This window comes from Ambystoma mexicanum, chromosome 1q (assembly GCF_040938575.1).
Source record: "Ambystoma mexicanum isolate Mex_15411 chromosome 1q, UKY_AmexF1_1, whole genome shotgun sequence".
NCBI classification, from domain to species: domain Eukaryota; kingdom Metazoa; phylum Chordata; class Amphibia; order Caudata; family Ambystomatidae; genus Ambystoma; species Ambystoma mexicanum.
The window spans coordinates 102,757,574-102,777,337 of record NC_090922.1 but is presented as its reverse complement, the minus strand read 5'-3'; the positions used below and the strand labels follow the sequence as shown (position 1 = coordinate 102,777,337).

Genomic DNA, 19,764 nt, shown 5'->3' with positions numbered 1-19,764 from the left:
GGGCAAAATAGCCCCATGCCCATATTCCATATGAAAGCGTGGCATCTCTTAATTTGGGAGAACTATAGCCCCCATTGGTGAACTGCTTACAATTTGTGTAATACTTTTTGCAGGACTATGCATACTTTTATAGGACACAGAGACCCAGCAATTAGTTAATAGTAGTACGATAATGTGTTAATTATACGGCGCTTTCACCAAAGCACTTTACATACAATATCACCCAACCGAAGTTGGTACTCATTTCTGGAGGTCGGCAGGATGAAAGGCCGAGTTGGCTTTGATGCAGAGGTCAAAGTGGGCGTGACCTAAAGGGCACAATGCTCCCTTACTTTGACAGTATCCTTTATCGTGTCCTTACTTTTTGTGTCGGGGAACACCGTTCTAGGACAGCATGGTAGGCCACCTATGCGTTTATTTGTTTTACTTTATACCTGCTGGGGATTGGAAGCAGAGAACTACCGGTTACAATTCACTGTGCTCCATCTCTCGCATGTGCCGAGTTGATTCGGTTTATTTGAATAAACTGCTTGGGACATAATTAACTCCACTTCCCAAGTGCCAAAAAACCCAGTACGGCAGAGATCTGCTTTTGAAGGGTTAATCACTGCTTTCTTTGCAGGTAATTGGAGGGGTGTGCTTGTGTGCGTGGCCACCTGGCCCGGCCTTATTGGCGGCAGCGCCCCAGGCAGTGAAACAAAAATGTGGCGCCCTTGGTCGGTGCAATGAGCAGAGGGGGGAGGGAGCGGCAATTCTCTATTATTATTATTATTTTTTTAACTCCACGATGCGCAGCACTAATGCTAATTAATGCATCGGTCCCCTATTCTAATAAAAATGCCCGCTCCGAAGCCGGGAGATAATCACGGTGCAATAGGCGCGGATGCAAAAGCATCAGCGCCCTATCGTTATTAAACTAGCCCCGTGCTGGAAAGCCCGGCACAAGAGCAGGGAGCCTGCCGCACCTTCTCCCACCATGCCAGCTCTTGAAAGAGTCGCCGGAGTGGCGGGAGGCTAATGGCGCTCCGGCCGGTCGCCTCTGCCCCAAGGCTGCCCCTGGTGGCCACAGTCATGGGCATGCCCTTTAAGGGGTGCGAATGAGTGGGCGAATGGAAAAGGGAGGCTGCATAAAGTTGCATGCAGTGTGGGAAAGGATTGTCATTTAAATGTATTTTTTGGTTTCTTCAGCCTTTACAGTACTGTTGTAAAACGTCTTGGGCTGGAGTGTAGGCAAGGAAGGACATAGGTACGGGTGTAGGGCCGGGGAGGAAGGTGGCGCTACATCGCTGACCTTTTTTTATTGTTTGCACTTTGACCTCCGCTTGTTGGGATTCGAACCTGCAACCTGCAGATCACACACAGATTGCAGCAGCGAACGCGCAACCCACTGAGACATCTCACCAAGAAAGATGTTGCCCAGGCGCTCTAAAAAAAAAAAATGGTGTGTACCTTGTGTGAGATGCTAGGCAGACCAACGCACGCAGCTGTGGAAAAAAGGGCTGTACAATTATGTAATCTACTTATGAACGATCCATGATCTTCCAAGACCTATGAAGCCACCAAAAGACTCCTGATTTTTCTTTCTGAACACAGGACAATTGGTGCTTTACCGAAGAAGTGAGTAGTCTTTTGCACCGCACCAGTTGTCAAGGTAGGGGTCTTCCAGTGCAGAGGAAGTTCATGAGTTCATGGTGGACTTCATGGTGCCTGGGGGTAAGCAGACCTGGATCTGAGGTGGTGAAAAAGAAAATGGTAAACGTTAAGAGAAGAGGGCAGTAGGTACAGGAAGCCTGATTGGATGGTATTAGGGTAGACCGGGAAAAACTGGGTATCAGGCTTGTTTCCGTTTGAACGTGTGGTATCTCGCAGCAGTGGATTGGGCGACCGGTATAAGTCAAAAAGCAGGTGTGGTGAGCCAATGTTCGGTCTTTTTCTCCGTGGGTCTGTGGTACTACCTCCTGACATACAAGTGAGGCGTGTGTGTGGTGGGCTTGAGATGTCCTCAAGTGACCCTTTCTCATGTGGAAGTCATTATAATACGGGATTTCACAGTCCTTTCCCCAAAAAACAAACCCAAACTGGTACATCCCGAGACTGCAATGGCTTCTGCAGTGAGTCAACGCATAGGCAAGAATTGACTGTGTACATACATTGAGAGGGAGCACCTATGGAAGGAAAGGGACATCCTAAGAGTGCCAAACCTTCTTTGCAATAATCTAGTGATACATATAGTGGTCTGGCGTGCACATGTCCTGGCGCCTTAGCCAAAGAAAGTTGGAACTCATGGTGATACTCGGGTATCAAAACCCAAATATGTTAACAAATGACATACACTCCCCCATCCCCTTCCACCCAAAAACCCTGTGGCCCTCTTTCCACTCTTACCCTGATCTTGTTGGTGGTGGAATCCTGTCTCAGGTACAGCACTGACTTCTGCATCCGATCCTCCTGCGTCTAGAGCAGCAGGTAGCATTGGCTAGAGAGACAGGAGAAAGAGTCAAAGAAAAGTGGGAAGACAGAGAGCAGGACGAGTATATCATTGTTTGGCAGGAAGGTCATCTCGAGACGCTTCTAAGAACACCAGCACCCCAGACATCACGTGTGTGCAGAAGCAAGGGCTACAAAGCTAGAACGTGCACCACAGGTAGGGGCAACAACACACCCCAAAGAGGTGGGGAAAAAGACATGAGGAACAGCAAAATAGTTTCTGTACAATGAATGAAACTGAATTCTGTAATTAAAAATGGCAACATAAAAAAGCAGGTGTCACAGGAGCAAGATCACAAACTGAATAAATAGAAGAAAGTCAGTAGAAACAGAGCTTAAAAGAGGCGAGAGGAAAAAGCGAGGAATCGCCGGTCAGAAGAAAAGATATTCGAGAAGCACAAACGACTCATGTACACAGAGGAAAGAAATGTAGTTGAGGCGAAAGGACAACCACCTGAGCAAAACCCAGAGGAATCGGAAAGAGAACGAATCAAGGAGATGGAGGTTAAGGCAATAAAGAAAGCAAATAAAGGAGAAAACGTCTACAGAGAACATATAAAATAACATTGAAATGACAAGTGGAAAAATAAAGAGTGCAGATGCAACAAGAAGGCCACAATGGCAAGAGAAAAAAAAAGGGATGAGAGGAAAATGGGGAGATGAAACAAACTGAGGAGATAAGCAAAAAATGTATCAGGAAGATAGAACCAGCCACTTGGGAAGACACAGGGGGTAGGAAAGGATTGAGATATAAAATAAAAAAGCAAACTGAAAGGAAACAGAGGCACGAGAGTAGCATGGAATACACATTAACCAAAGCAAGGACGAAGATGACAATATCAAGCACATTATAGAAAGAATAAACTAAGGAATCAAGGCAAAGCATAATTAAAAGCAGAATTGAGAGTAAAACACAGAGTATGAAGGCAGAGGCAAACAAACAATGACTATGGAGGAAAACACAGACAGTAAGAGAGGGGAAGGAACAAAACAAAGATCAAAGAAAAAAGATTAGAAATAAGTACACCAAAGAAAGAATAACACAGCAGATGTAGAGGAAATAATAAAACCATTGCGAGAAATATAACAAAACCACAAATGCATAACAATTAGATCTATGTAATAGCAAAATCAAAGGGATAGAAGAAATACAAACATGCAAAACAGAGGAATGAAAATGGCATGTGGAAAGAGGAAAACAAAACCAAGATTAGAGGGAATGATACAAAGAATGGAAGAGAAAATAACGCATCTAAGAGGCAGTGAATGAACAAACCAATCAACATTTTAAAGTAGAGCAAAAGGCAAAACCAAGATGAAAAAGGCAAGTAAACCTCAAACATGAGAGAAAGAACATCCTTAAGAAAGGAGGAAAGAGCAAAAGGCAAAACCATTGCGGTATGTAGAATAGTAAAATAATGGAAATAGGGGAACATAACAAAACCAGTCAGAGCTAAAATGAGAAAACACATGATAAAGGTTGGAACAAAAGAAGCACACAAACTAATGTGAGGTTGCAAATCTAAAAATGAAGATAAAAGCAAACGGAAGAGTGAAATACAAGAGTAAAAAATGGAGATTGACAGAAATGAGAACTAAGTTGACAGAAACAAGCACAAACCGAAAGGCGGCAAAAGAAAAATACGTCTTCAAATTAATAGGAAAAGGTTAAGCACAAAAATAATAAGAGTTTAAAAAAACCAAAGCGATAGTATCAAAAAATGAAATTGGTAGGCAGCAGCAAACAAAATAAAGCAAGAAGATGGTGGCAACATACCAAGTGGGAGATGATCCGCAAGACTGGGACATGAAGGCAACAGAGGCGAGATCAGTAAGAAACATTGCTCACCAAATGTAGCAAATTATGGGGTTTTTGCTACTAGGAATCTTCCATTCTCAACATGTGGGATGGCCATAGCTCGTGCACAGTACCAGAAACATGTCTAAGCTACATGGAGTACGGCCAAAGGTACATGTACATTCCCAGATGTGCCGTGTCTCGACTATTCTTTAATTTATTTTTATTACGACTTATGGTTTATTTCAAACCTTTGCCAGTTCGTTTACATTTCTGTTACATCATTACCATGTATTTTAAGACTTAAAAAACAAAATATGCAATCAAGAGAAATGCAAATGAAATCAAACTAAATAAAATCAAACTCTAATATTATCCCATGGCCTAAAAATATAGCTTAAATACTATCTTTTGGAATTATCAGTATGTAAAGATTACAGGAAGCAAAACAAAACTATATAGCTCTTGAAATCATCCGTCTATAGAGTGGTTTTGACGCACGTTTCGTGGCTCATTGGTAACCTGTATTGATCTGGCCTCATCTGAAACCATACATTTTTTTATGAATCTGACTTGGACGTATATAGTTTTGCTTCCCAAGTATCTGTTGTAAATATCTTGTGCAGTATTCTTGTTAGTGCAAAAATCAATTTGGCAGTTTGTCCCTCACCAAGCTTATGCCACCATTCTCATGAAGGTTCCCAAGTACTTCGTTCTCAGTTATTTGAGCTGCCTGCACATCAGCACAAGATGTTTTAGGGTTTCAATGGCATCATGTCACAGCCGACAGTTTACTGTCTTCTTATATTTGTTTTCTGAATGCCAAGATTTCGCTAGTTCGACAAAGATTAAACCTGAAGCACAAACAGATCGATGTACCGGACTTGGGAATTTGCTCAAATATTTTGGCACATGATGTCGGGCTTTGACTTTGTTGGCAGCGAGTGAATACCATTTGAGCTTAGCTGTTTCTTCTTGTGTTCTGATCCAATCGCATAACCACATTTTTCTTTTCGCAGCATCAGGGTTGCTCATGAGCTATTCCTCTGTGATTCCAGCATTTAACATTAGTTCTGTGCATGCTTTGACCCACTGTTCTGCAATACAATCTGTTTGCTGTTCAGGTTTATGTTTCAAAATATTAAATTATATTGCAGAATCATGTAAAAGGGTTTTACGGTAGAGCGTCAATGTGTTCCACTGTACTGATGCATATAGTGATCGTCGACCTAGCTCACACCGTATCAGTTGTATTGGTAGACTTTGTGGCAAATGAAGAATTTTCTTCCAAAAAGAACCTTCCATTATTGCCCAGATCTTCCATGATAGGCTAGTGCAGTCTCTGCTCCATATGTAACTGTGGGAGATACTTTTTGTTTGTAAAAACACAGTGTCTCTGTTAAGGAAAATTTGTTGTATTTTTGTTGGATTAAACATGCTTGTCTTGGCTTTTAGAGCAATGAGCTGATTTGCATCTGTCTTGCTTGCATCGATTTCAATGCCTAAATATTTCGCCTTTAGTGCCCTTTTGCCAGATACCAAGTACATTTTGTTTTTGCTCTTTTCCTGTCCAAGGATTCCAGGACCAGTATTGTTGTCTTTTCCGTGTTGTTTCTTAGTCCATTTTTCACAGTGTAGGTGTTCAGGAGAATTAGCTTTACCTGTAGACTGATTTTAGTTTGGTCTAATAAGATCAAATCATCTGCATATACTAGACGGCCTATTACTGGACCATTTAGCTTCAGAGGAAAGGATGTTTCCTCATGTACTGTTAGCTTCATGTCTGACAATAAATAGTTTAAAGAGCTCAGAGGCCAACGGCACCCTTGTTGAGACCCTTAGAAGTTTTGATATCTTTGGTCAGTATGCCTTTTGCATTTAGTTTGATCTGAATTGTAGTGCCACTTTATCTGGCCATTATGGGCTGAAATATGTTCTGCAGGCACTTCCACTGGATCAGTTTGATCACAGTAACTTTCGGGCTACACTATCGAAAGCCTGGGTGAAGATTTTTAGGGCAATGTATAGTTTTTGTCCTTTATGTAGAGCTCTGGTTTTTAGCATATTCAAGAGAAGTAGATTTAATGAATATCCCACACCTCTTAAAAAACCAGATTGTCTTTCATCTATGTGTCATGATTCTTCGCTCCAGTCTTTTAATCGTGCGAATACAGAGGAGGTATACATTTTGCTCAGAACGTCCAGCAGAGCGATTGGGCGATAGTTTTTTGAATCTGCCCGACATCCTTTCTTGAAGATCGATATTATCACCGATATTTCCATGACGCTGGGAGGCTTCCAGTTGTTCTAATTGTTTTGAAGAGCTCGTAACAGAAGGCTGTCCATCCCTCAGGTGCCTTTTTTATCATATAGTTCATCAGCCAGTCTGGTCCTAGGGCTCGAGAAGCGCTTGCTCTCTTGATTAGGGCCAAGATTTCCGGTTTGGACACTTATATGTCCCATGCCTGCAGCCTAGCCGTAGGTTCTTTGATGGTTTCTTCTTCCACTTCAGCACCATACAATGATGCATAGAATAAGATCTGCGCATCTTCAGTTACAATGTTGGTAATCAGAGCTTTTGAGCGGTAATATGTTTGTATAGCAGTTTCCACAGATATTTTGAATTTTTTGTTGTTATGACTTCAAGCATTTTGTCACGTCCCGGTTAAATTGGAGATTGCCATGGCATTTGTCTGAGCGCTATTCGGCACGCAGAGCCCTTTGAGACTACAATCCCCATAACTCTCGCTATTGTAGTCACGTGACACACACGTACTACGTTGCTGTGTTTCCTTCTTTGTGGACCGTATTTAAATACGGTCAATTCGGAGATCGGGTGCTCCTAAACTGTTGTTAGTTGCGAGCATCTGTTTCCACACTTCTGTTTAAATACCAAATACTCGGCGCTCGAATCAAGACTTTGCCTCTGCCTTGCCCTTGTTTGTCTCCCGAAGCCTGCCTCCCTTGGAAAATACGAACCCGGCTTCCTCATCTTGACCTCCCATTTCTGAGTCCTTAGGTTTTGACGCCCTGATAACCCGAACATTTCTTCAAGGGAACTAGCGTGAGGTGAACGCTGTTTCCCTGGTCATCTCTTTTTGTCTTTTACTATTGCTTGGTTAAACACTTTTTGACACGTGTATTTTGTGTTTTGGACACTTTTTGGGACGCTTTGCAGCTTCAACACTGGATTGCTTTGGACACTTTTTGGGACGCTTTGCTGTTTGAACATTGGATTGCTTTGGGCACTTTTTGGACGCTTTGCTGCTTCAACATTGGTGTTCCTGGAATACTGGCACACTCCTCCTTCACCATACACCCTCCTTGTCTCTGCATTCGATACTAGTAGATTACTGGTATATTGCTCTACGAAGCAGGTAAGAGTGGGTACTTGTGGGCGGTGTTGGCTGTTTTTTCTGGCACTACATGGCTGCATTTCCTGAACAACTGTTTTGTTCTTTGTCCCTCTAGCTCTGCCGATTTTGCTCCTGCCTTTTCACTCAAGACCCTGGCCTAACAGGTGTATTGATCTCTGTAGGCTGAGCTCTTGGGGTGGGGAGTCTTTGCCACATCACAATAAAGATTTAATATTCACAAAGTGAAGGTAGCTTCCCCAAAAGAGTGGGGAGGTGTTATCTGCAACGACTGGGATACAATCTCTGAGTTGTGACACATTTGCTCTGCATCATTTTGTGCTTGAATGCATTTGTGCAAGATTAGCCGGTTTTGAAATTTGACGACATTGCATAATGTCAAGTCTTTGGGATCCATTGTTCTGAACAGGCAACTTTTGAATGTCCTTTCTTAGACTACTTTTTTTTTTTTTACTGAATTGCTGTATGAATACATGTTTATGTTGGAAATATGGTTTTGATCCTGCTTTAGATTTTTCCTGGAATGCTTACAGGAGTGGAAGATAGTTAAACCTTTGATTTTCTTTTTTTAATCGCACTTCCCAGCGACTAAGAAGCAGTCTATTTCTGATTGAGGCGTGTTCTATGTTGTATGTATATTTGGATTTTAGATCGCTGGGTGTCCAAAGCATTGTTAGCTTGAGTAAATTGTGATCACTCTGGGTCATCTGCACGATTTATAATTTCTCTATGTAGTTTAATAGATTATCTGTGACAAAAAAGTAATCGATTGTAGAATTTAAATGACCCTTGCTCCAAGTTGGAACAGCTGGAATATCTCCATTTGTGTTGCCATTGAGCATATGAATGTTGCTTGTGTGGTTATCTTGTTCTTTTGCTTACATATAAGGACATAAGATGAACAACTGGCATTAAAATTACCACAAATTATGATTTTAGGGTCATCATTTCTGATGAAACATTCATCTATTTGGTGCATCCTCATGGCAACAAAACACTTTTTTTCCAGTCCATTGGGTTCCAATAAATGTTAATTAAGATTGTCACTTCTTCTGTTTTAAGTTTTTGACAATTAGATTTTAAAGTCAGTATCTGAATATTTAAAGTTGGATTAATTACCGCCTGTATGGAGAGATTCAGATTTGTATTGATCAAAATTAGCAACACAGAGGATGGACACCCCTTATGGCTTTTACGCGCAGGGTTTAAAAGTGCGTCATAGCCTTCAGCTATCAGGGTTTCAGTCAACTACGTTTCTTGCAGACATAGTATGTCAAATTCAGATAGTTTGTCTCCATTGGTATTAAACAGGTGACTTTAGCCCCTCGTATTCTGGGACGCAATGATGACTTTCTTCCTCTCGAGGGGGACCTCATTCTATTGCATATTGGTCGTATTTAAGGCTCCAGCTAGCCAGTCCCAATTTGAGCTTTCAAGGGTCGGCTTTCTGATATTATATTGCGTTTCAATGGTTCGGCTTGTCATTCCAATTTCTTTGGGTTTGGGATGTTACTTGCATAGGATTTCTACTGATTCCTTCAATTTCTTCCAGCATTTGATGCGTTCGCTGTAGGGAATTTGTTGCTGTCATTTGCGGCGGTTTGTCGACATTCAGTTGTTTATCTTCTTCTTGCTTATTTCTTCCCGTTTCTGCAGGCTTTGCTGCTGTGTTCCATTATGTGATACTGATGTAAGCAATCGCTTATGTCAAAACCCAGTGGCCATAATTGGCTTGCAGAATTTAATAGCAATTGAGATATTAATCTCGAGGTGATCTTCGTGCACACTGAGTCATATGTGGCTGGTATTGGGAAATAAATTGCCTGGATGTCACTGGAGTCTATTGATCTCAGGTTGGGAATGTGATGAAACAACTTGAGGATATTTAAGCAATTCATTTTCAGGTCGTCGTTTCTTTGCACTATGATTTCTAAGTAGAGCTTAGTGTGCTGACCATCAGTCTCTTGTGAATCGAGAGACCTGTCTGTTTTGCAACTTGTTTTTGTGTTGAACAAGTTGTTTAGATTTCCATTCTGCTCATTGGTATTTGTGTGCATGAAAGTATTTGTGTAATTTGTTGTGAGGTTAGATCGGATCACTTTTGGTCTGTTTTCCGTGTCCATCTCCCTCACTTGAGTAGGCTCTATGCTAGCACTTGGATCTTTTCTGTTATGTATTTACAATTGAATATTATACTTGTCAGTTCATTGAAGGAGTTTTGAGTTGCTCTTTTATTAAATAGATGGTGTCTCTTCTCTTCTAGAGTTAAGAAGGGCACAGTTTCTTTCCTTGAATCGTCATTGTAGCTTTGTGGCCTTGTGTTTCCTAGTTGCCGGCTATACACGCTTTCCTGGTGGAGGTTCTCTTTCTCTGTCCGTTCTGTCAGAGCTGGATTGAGATCTTCTACACTGTATGCAGAGAGCTCAAGTCGATCTTGTATCAGTGCTATGTCCCGCTCTGTGGCGCTTTCAGTTAGGGCATTTGGCTCTCTTACAGCATCAGGTTGGTTTGATGCTTTTGGTAAGGATATTTTTTTATTGCAGGTATTTGGTCACTTTCTTGAATGGTTTCCTCCATTACCGTTGGACTGCATGTGGAGGAATTATCTTCTATTCCTTTCAAATTTCGGATTATTCCATGTGCATTATTGGATTTGAGGACTTTCTTTAATTGTAGATCTTTCGTTGTACTTGTTTGCTTATTTTGAAGCTTTGCAGTTTTATTATTGCCTATCCTTTTTCTTCTCTTTTTGGTTAAGAAGATTTCATAATTTTGCCCTGGTGGAGTCTCATCCTCATTTGAACTGGAGTCAACAGTTTCAATTGTGTTTAAATGTAATGGTTCTCTGAATCGATAGAGGGGACTCCTCTGGTTCCTCATTATGTGTTGGACCTCAAATTGCATTATGTGGTTCAACGGGGCAGGGCACAAGGTCAATTTCTAATTCCGATGATTTTTGTGCAACTTTTATAAGTTCTTTAGAGCAAAATTGGTTCTCTAGACTTGAAGTTGAAGTTCTTCTGTTGTATATTACCTTCTGTTCAGCTGTTAGATGGGATAGATTTTTAAGGGGCTCTATGCCCCATTTCAGGATTTCTCTGGCCGCTTCCAGCTGTACTTTTTTATTTGCACCAATTTCAGCCATGTGTTCACATAATTTCTAGAGCAAAGATTCAGCAGACCCTTCTTTGTCTAAGCATTTCTCTAGGGGTGAAACAAAGTTCTCAATGTAGATCAATTTTGTACGAGTCATTGCTAGTAAAGTAGCTGGGTCTTTATACAAGTCATTTATTGCTTCATATAATTTCATGAATGGCGCAAGAGAAATCGAGCGTGCAGACATTGTATTGCCTTGTAGGTGTAATGCTGTAATTCTGAGAGGTCCGCCGTGGTCCCTGTTCCACCACTATGTTCGTGTCTGTTATTATTGTCAGGTAATCTATTCCTGGATCCTTGCTGTTGATTTGATTCGAAGGATGAGTCTAAATCAGACTCAGATTGTTGTGTGCTGGACACGCGCCTTTTTGTATAACGAGTTTGTACTTTGTCGCTAGGGCCGTTGTTCAGGTTGCTATTCTTGCTAGCCCTGTCTTTGTCATGCATCATTTCAATGCAGTAATTTACTGACTCCATATCCTCTATAATTCTTCTTCTTTGTTGACTTTTTTCTAACTTAGATGTCATTATAACAATGTCTTGCGTTAGCTTGGAATTTTCCAGATCGAGATCAGCACTCACAGTCCCTAATAGTTGCTCTGGAGGACTATCTTCTTTAAAGGATGCTCTAGAGTGATTTTGTACGTCTGACACCCATCTTTTTTGAGATGCGATTAATGTTTGTTAATATGATACTACTGGGGAAGTCAATGGACACTCAGAGCATCCTCTTTCCACTCCAAGAGGTAATTTTGCTTCTCGATCTTTAGTGGTTTTAAATTGCTTGTTCGCTGCCTTTGTTGTTTTTCAAGGTCAAGGTTTGGCTCAACGACATGCCTCATGGCAACCACAGGATCTTTACGGCAGCCATCGGCTACATCTAGCAGAGGCTCTTCATCTAGTAAGGCCCAGTTGGAAGGTTCATTGAAGAATAAATCCGAGGGGCGCTTGTTATTGTTTTGCCCAGTGGTTTGGCCATTGACATATGATATTGAAGCAGGGATTGTTCATGTCTTTTCCAACATCCATGTTGTCTTTAGTCAATTTTAGATTCACAGAATGCCCACACGTGAAGTGATCTGCAGATTCACCAAGTGTTTTCATTCTAGCGTCATTGCTAACAGCAAGCTCCGTATGAATAATCTCAAATTGACATTGATAGATTTAGCGGCTTTGCTGCAATCTGAAGTGACTGTGAATTTGGATCATGAAAGCTCATCTTGCTTTCTGCCATTTCAGTGGGTGATTTGTGCATACCTGTCCTTTGTTCTTCATCTCTCATCGGAGAGCATGACCATTCTTCTTTGTCAGCGCATTAATCTGAAACCTCTTTATTTAGTGTACTCATGACATGTGTCAGAGATGCATCTGTGCATCATTGCAGCCCTCTTACACGCGCCCATGTTGTTGCAGCAGTGCTTAATTTGTGCCGGTGGTTTCCGGTCCCCAACACCGGCACTGTTTTGTTGGCACCGGCACTCCCTCTGCAGCTGCCTTTAATTATGGCTTGCTGCGCAGGGGTGTACAGAGATAGAGGCATTCATCAAAGAAAGCTAACAATTAAAGTGTTAACTTTCTGTGATGAATGCACTCATTAGCTGAGGCCCTGCAGCCCGGCGTGGCGCCAGACAGAACAGCCCAGTTCAGGCCGCGCTCTCCCTCTCAGAAACTAATTGTTGTGGGTGGGGGTGGGGGTGGGTTGCGTGAACTGCAAGCTTATGTTGCTTTGGGGGGGGGGCCGGGCTATCTAATCACAATCACGTAGTCCCTCAAACCCCTCCTGTTCCTCAGACTAGGGGCATTTGTTGCTTGACTGGACAGGGAGCGCTGCTCGGGACTGACCCCCAACCTCCCTCCTCTAGTGGGAGGGCTAGCTCGCCTCAGCGCACACGGCACAGGCCCCTGCTAACGGCACTTGAATCATGTGCATAATCTCCCCTCAGAAGAGGAAGGAAGGAAGGGGCCGGTGCTGCTGACTGAGCTTTACACCGCCGGGCCTCTCGCAAGTGGGTGCTAACTAACTGCTGCCACTTCCCCGTCTCACCCGCATCTGCAGGCCAAATGGCAGCGAAATGTGCAGAAAGGAGGAAGCTTTGCTGGCACACTTTTCTAGGGCGCGCGTGGGATGCTAGCTCTGCCTTTCATCCTTCGAGGCGGAAGAGCCAGTGTCATTACGTGATCATGATGCATGCACACCGGCGTTAAATAAGCGCCAAATTGGGTTTCATTTCATTAGGTTAGCGCCGGGGACGCATGTTAACATTGAGGTTGTGTTCAGGCAGACAATTCAGAAATAGCCCGGAACCCTGTGAGGATCTGGCTCCAGGGATTTTGTGCTGCAGATACTATGACGCCTTTGCTTCAAAAGATGCTAGTGGCCTGTGGTGCTTGCATGCATTGGTCAGGAATGTAATATGTAAATTGGTTGTAGAGGCCTAGAGTTCCAATATGGGGTACTTTATGTGCAAGTGGCTTGGTTTGTATGCAAATCATGTGTCTGAACATAGAAGTTCAGAATGTTAGTTGGGGAGAGGTTTATATTTAAGAATTGGGATCGTCTATCCATTGTGGGTAAGATGTTGACTTGGTAGGTGTGGCCCTTCGGTGATGTTTTTGTAGTGGTGCCCATTGGGAAAAGTGTGAGGAGATCATAAAGAACGCTAATGTAGACTGGTTTCTTTGGCAGTAGACGGGACTCTGGGATTGGTCCTACACAGTGGTTGAAGTGGGTGGGAACTGAATAGTACGACGTTCTTCTACTTTCCTAAACAATGAGCCATTGTGTTTACATTTTTCCATTTGGAGTACCGTCCCTGGACTGTGGGTGTCCTCAAGGTAATTCTCTAGTGTCAAAGATCACTGCATCATGATGCCATGGCAGCTTTGCTTCCTTACAGTTGCCTGCTCGGGACGTAAAACCCATTCCTGCTCCATCACATGACACGGATCCCTCTGAGTTCTCCCTACCGCAGAAGAGCTCTGCTGCGGGTTGTCTTCTGCGTTTCAGCAGGAATTGGGGTTTCTACCAGCACAGCAGGGCGTGGGTAATAGGGGTGGCAATGGTCTTTGGAATGTCCCTTAACAGGTGCTGATGGTGGGTAATAGGAAGCAGGATGGGTGTATACAGTTGTATGCCGTGGGGAACAATGACTGAAAGTAATGATGATCGTAGGAGGCGTTTTCGTTTAATGTTTCTTAATAGTGCAACGTCTTGAGTGGTGAAGAGACAGGATTCCAGGTAGGGGTTTGTATTAGGGCCAAAGTGTGGGCAGGGGCATGGTTGATGAGTATAGAGGGACATTTCATACTTCTGCTGCTGCTTTTATTCATTTTTCTACCCTTGACCACTGATCGTGCCTCAGAGCAGGAGAAAGAGGGACGTCCAGGCTCGGGCTAGCATATAGGGCAATAGGCACATGGCCAAACCAAAAACGCAAAATTCTAGTCTGTGCCAGTTTTTTTGGTCAATGTGAGACAGTTTGATGAGTTGATTGACCAAGCGGCTAGTAGTTTTTATCAGTGTTGCATATTCTTTAAAATTCCGAATTTGCATCACATTTGATCAAAAAACTCCACCTTGGGTACTATTCAAACTGTGTCACAAAAGGAATGAATTGCCGTTTGCAACTGCGGGCCACTTTTTCATCGGTGCCCGAGACAATTGTATGGCCCAGACCGACCCTGGGGAAGACCTATAGAGCAGGCAGATTTGGATACTAACAGTAATAATGTCTTACAGAGTTTACTTTCAAAAAACACAAATTGCATAATAAAGCCACATGACAGCATGTAAATACGTATAGTAACATGTCCAGCTAAAAGAATATGATTGTGGCTTTAATGGTAAACTATAACTCCCAGAATGCAAGATAATTCCGAACTGAAAAATCTATTTAACCCCACGTACTTTCAGTGATTTAAGACATGAAATAAAAGTAGTTGTGTAATAAACAAATATAGATATGTGTGCTCCTTCCCACTGTCCCGTGCCAACAAATGCTGCAGTGCCAAAGATGTGACATGGAGCAGCAGCAGTGTGATGGGCTGGTGGTGGGCCGATCAAACACTGAGCCGGGCCGCTGGTGCCGTGGTGCCGTCGGCATTAGTGAGGCAAGAATTTTTGGGCCCTGGCACTTATTTTTTTACAAATTAAGCACTGTGTTGCAGTGATACAGTCGGCTGTGTACAGTTTGTGAAATTCGATCGCTCATCCCCCTCTTTGTTTTGGAAGTTTTGAGTTTCTTTAGACTGCACTGAATGAGAAGCGTAATCACGTTCTGCCCTCGGGGAAACAACGGACGGTGTGGAAAGAGAAAGGGGCTGTAATTGGCTGGTGCATTCCGTTAAGTTAGTGATGTTTTTTGGGAGCTTTATAAGTTGTTTTGGGAGTAACGGGGTTGTTTTTGGTGCTGTGTTCGCTCCTGCCCCTGCCCAAGCTCCCTCTCTCACTCCCACTCGCTTCAGCGATTCAACACAAGTTGCCTGCTCCGGCTCTCCCTCCATAGTGTCCCCGCTCACCTGAGAGGTGTTTGATGATGTCGGATTGAGGGGTCTAATCTGCCTACGCATCTTCAACATATCGGCTTCGTTGAAATTCTCGCCTGGCACGTCCGCATGGAGCCCGCAGGCTGACTGCCGTAGACTGCACTCAATGTCTGCACTCTGCGTCCCGCTTCGCGTTGTGATTTACAATTTAGGTGCTTTCCAACGTGTTTGGCTCCTCCTCAAAGCACAAGTGAAAATGGCAAAAAGACTGCAGTAGACTGCACACAATGTCCGCACTCCGCTGCACACCGATAGGTAATAGTAGCAGGTTCTTGTAGAACCTGTTGATGCTTTACTTTTATCGCTTCAATTCTTGGTTTTCATTGGTTTCTCAGTTCATCCCTCTGATGTAATAAAAATATGTTGGGTTGGCTTTTGAAGCACTCTTGGAAGCCAGATCTTACTGGGGGACAGCAAATGGATGACCTGGGACGGAAACATCTGTTGTAAGTGGAAGCAACCTGTATGGTCCTCCAGCACGTTTGGTTGTTGATGTTGCCCGACACATTGCTGTATGTGAACTGGCAAAGACTCAAGAAACTATTCCAATAAGTTGGAATCATACATTTCGGAAGCATTCAAGCTGGGAAACCACTTCATCGACCGGTCTCAATAATACGCGCCCCTGCCCTTCCTCCAAATCGCCAGTGCATCTCTCACAAAAGACTTTCCCCTCATCTCTCTAAACAGGCTCACTGTGCACAATCCCCAAAAGGTCAATCTTGACTGTGGCAACCTCACACATGCCAGATTACCCATATTCCCTTCCTAGCAAAGATCACTGAAAAGACTATGGCCTTACAATTGCACAAAATAATAAATCGAACCGGCTGCAGAACAGAAGCCACACAGTTTTGTAGATAATGCACATCATACCCAAAGGGGAATCATGTTTCCAAGCCCAGCCTGACCTCTCAGCAATATTCAGTGCTGTAGACCGGGTTCACAAACTCTGTACTCAACTGGTTCGCCTCTGACCTGTCGGAGAAACTCTAACCGGTCCAGATGGGCCAATTCAGATGATGCAATTTCCAGTCATGTCTGGAGTGCCTTCAGGATGCATCTTGTTGCCAGTTGCCATTGCCTTTTACATGGAGCCTCCAAGCGCTCTACTCAAGTACCCCGAAATCTCGGTACACCAATAGCCTTTGCCCCACAGCAATACTAAAGCGCAAACACTGGAGATTTTGCACGGCTTGCTCTCATTCAAACCTTGATGGGGAGAGCATATTTAAATATAACACCACCAAAATTGTGTTTGTGTTGCTGGGAAAACACAGCTGCACAGCTGCTCATCCAGCCACGACTATCCAGCAGAAATTACAAACATTCCCGCTGAAATTAATCAGAAGGGATACAAATGCTGGAGCCTTGGGAAGAAATTCAGAGAGATATATGGCACAAACTGCAACGAAACGCGGGAGACACAGAAGTGATACCAGGGCATATGTGAGGGGCATCCATGCACATTTGACCTCAGTTCAGCAGGTAACTAATACTTTTTTATATCTTCAAGCAATTGCCAATAATCCCACACATTGGCAATCAGGAACTAGACTGGAGAATTCGAGTCAAACAGTTGAAGACCAGAACATCAGCACAGGCAGAGAATGACAGCAAGGGTGAAGAAACACAATAGTAATAGCCAAAGCAAATAAGATCACAGAGGAGTACAGAAAGACCAGAAAACCAGATAGAAAAACGAGTGTGGAAAACGAGGAAGAAGCCCTTGCTTGAAAACTGGGTGACAGATTTGCAAACTCTTTCCAAATATGAAAAACACAGGAGGAAAACAAAATTGGGAGGGAATATATATGGAGTCTTGGGGACCCCTTAATGACACATAGTTGAGTGCGAAAATGAGCAAATAGTGTGAAGGGATGTTGGTCATTGGCATACACTGTTGGTGTGCAGTGTGGATTGGAAGGATATGTTCGTGGTATGTTTGATTGTGTTTGTGTAATTTTGTGTTGTGTTTAGGTTACTTTTTCTGTTACATTAGCAGACACACTGTGTATTGTATATGGTGGTGTTGGGGTAAATTATTTGCAATGTATATAATTGATTGCATATGATATATGATATGATGAGCCATTTATAACGCGCCTGTCCACAAGTGTTTCTAGGCGCGACAAGACAAGGTAGGGAAGACAGAGGGAGGACAAAACAAATGATCTTACTAGGCCTTGTGTCATTCAGATCGTGCAAGTGCAGCGGAGGAGGGAGAGGAGAAGTGCCAGGGAAGGGGGAAGTGCAATCAGGGCAGCGAGCTCTGGCTAAGTGCAAGGGGAGTGTAGGGATACAGATACAGCCCCAACTGCACGGTAGGCCCGGAGGCAGTGCAGTGGCTACTAGTCGTGGAGAAGCCTGGTGCCCACTGAGGGTAGCTAGGCAACTAGTCAGCGCAGCAGAGAGGTAGGTCAGCAGGGGGGGGGAGAGAGGGAGAGAGGGAGAGAAAGAGAGAAAGAGAGAAAGAGAGAAAGAGAGAAAGAGAGAAAGAGAGAAAGAGAGAAAGAGAGAAAGAGAGAAAGAGAGAAAGAGAGAAAGAGAGAAAGAGAGAAAGAGAGAAAGAGAGAAAGAGAGAAAGAGAGAAAGAGAGAAAGAGAGAAAGAGAGAAAGAGAGAAAGAGAGAAGGAGAGAAGGAGAGAAGGAGAGAAGGAGAGAAGGAGAGAAGGAGAGAAGGAGAGAAGGAGAGAAGGAGAGAAGGAGAGAAGGAGAGAAGGAGAGAAGGAGAGAAGGAGAGAAGGAGAGAAGGAGAGAAGGAGAGAAGGAGAGAAGGAGAGAAGGAGAGAAGGAGAGAAGGAGAGAAGGAGAGAAGGAGAGAAGGAGAGAAGGAGAGAAGGAGAGAAAGAGAGAAAGAGAGAAAGAGAGAAAGAGAGAAGGAGAGAAGGAGAGAAGGAGAGAAGGAGAGAAGGAGGGAGAGAGGGAGAGAGGGAGAGAGGGAGAGAGGGAGAGAGGGAGAGAGGGAGAGAGGGAGAGAGGGAGAGAGGGAGAAAGAGAAAGAGAAAGAGAAAGAGAAAGAGAAAGAGAAAGAGAGAGAGAGAGAGAGAGAGAGAGAGAGAGAAAAAAGCAAAAGCGAAAAGGTAGGTCTTGAGCTGCTTCCGGAACCTCAGGTGGTCCGGCTCAACTTTGACAGGGGCAGGGAGGCCATTTCAGAGGGAGGCACCTGCATTGGAGAGATGTCTACCACCCGCTCTCTGCCTGGAGAAGCATCTGACCCTTAGAGAGTTGGAGGTGGCTGAGCGAAGGGTTCAAGAAGGAAGGTGTTTAGGAAGAGAGTTTGATGTAGTGTGGACCCCGGTCCCAGAACGACCTGTGGACGATGCAGAGGGTCTTGAACTTGACCCTTGCAGCCACCGGGAGCCAGTGGAGAGATTTCAGGGCTGAAGAGGTGCAATCCCTGGGCTTGAGGCCAAGGACAAGTCTCACAGTCCTGTTCTGGATTAGTTGCAGAGGGCAGAGAGTAGAGGAAGGTAGATTGAGAAAGAGGCTGTTGCAGTAGTCCAGCCTAGAGAGAGCCAGAAAAGGAAGAATACCTCAGAGGAGATGCAGCTGGTAGTGGGACGTCTTAGCGAGGTCTGATGCAACGGGAAAAGGAGAGAGTGGAGTCGAAGATGACACCAAACAACTCTTTTTTGTTTATTTTTTCTTCATATACATGGACTAAAAGTTGATTATTTAGATTTTTTAAATCATGAGATAAAGTGGAAAAAACAAAAAACAAAAGAAAAAATAACACATTCACAATGGAGGACTAAACCGAGAACACAACAAAGACAAATCCAGTGGTAAAGCAGTCTTTAAAATGCTAGAAAATTCAGCCAAAACCCAGGACATGAAAACAACCCACGAGAGAAGTAGAGGCACACGAGACAAAAACAAAAAAGAGAAAAAGCAAACAAAATCAAGAAAAAAAATTCCAAAATGGAGACAATGGCCATAGGAAAATGCAATGAGACATGGGTGAAACCTAAAGATATAAGAAGAACAAAAGCAAACATGAGGAATGAAAGCATGAAATAAGAAACAAGAGCAAAAACGTTAAGTCTCAAAAGAATAGGACAGAGGTGGCAGAAAAAAGTCAAGGAAGCAAGAGCAAAAACAAAGGAAATAAAGACGAGAACATGATCTAAGAAGGACTTTAGAGGCAAAGAAGAGAAGCTCAAAAGGCAACACAAACACCGTCAAGTGAGGAGGAAAACCTGGGTAGATTTGCACCCAACTCACATACGTCAGATAGAAATGCAAAGTACAACTCTTACCACATGATGCACACTAGGAGGAAGCAATAGGAAGGACACCACATGAACAAATACAATGTAAAGGGGCAAATGCAACCAAGAGGCAATTCAAAGGCATATTATTTGCTTTTTATAGGGCATGCCAAGGTTGAAGGTCATACCA

At 43.4% G+C, this 19,764-nt stretch overlaps 1 protein-coding gene across 5 annotated transcripts in view; it reads right to left on the bottom strand.

The window, feature by feature from the left end:
• PIEZO1 (piezo type mechanosensitive ion channel component 1 (Er blood group)) overlaps positions 1-19,764 on the bottom strand; it is a 960,480-nt gene that overhangs the window by 368,482 nt on the left and 572,234 nt on the right. For all 5 annotated transcript variants that reach the window (XM_069635852.1, XM_069635881.1, XM_069635891.1 and 2 more), the window contains one exon: positions 2,386-2,476. In XM_069635852.1, the coding sequence (XP_069491953.1) occupies positions 2,386-2,476 (91 nt within the window). The remainder of the gene's footprint in view (positions 1-2,385; positions 2,477-19,764) is intronic.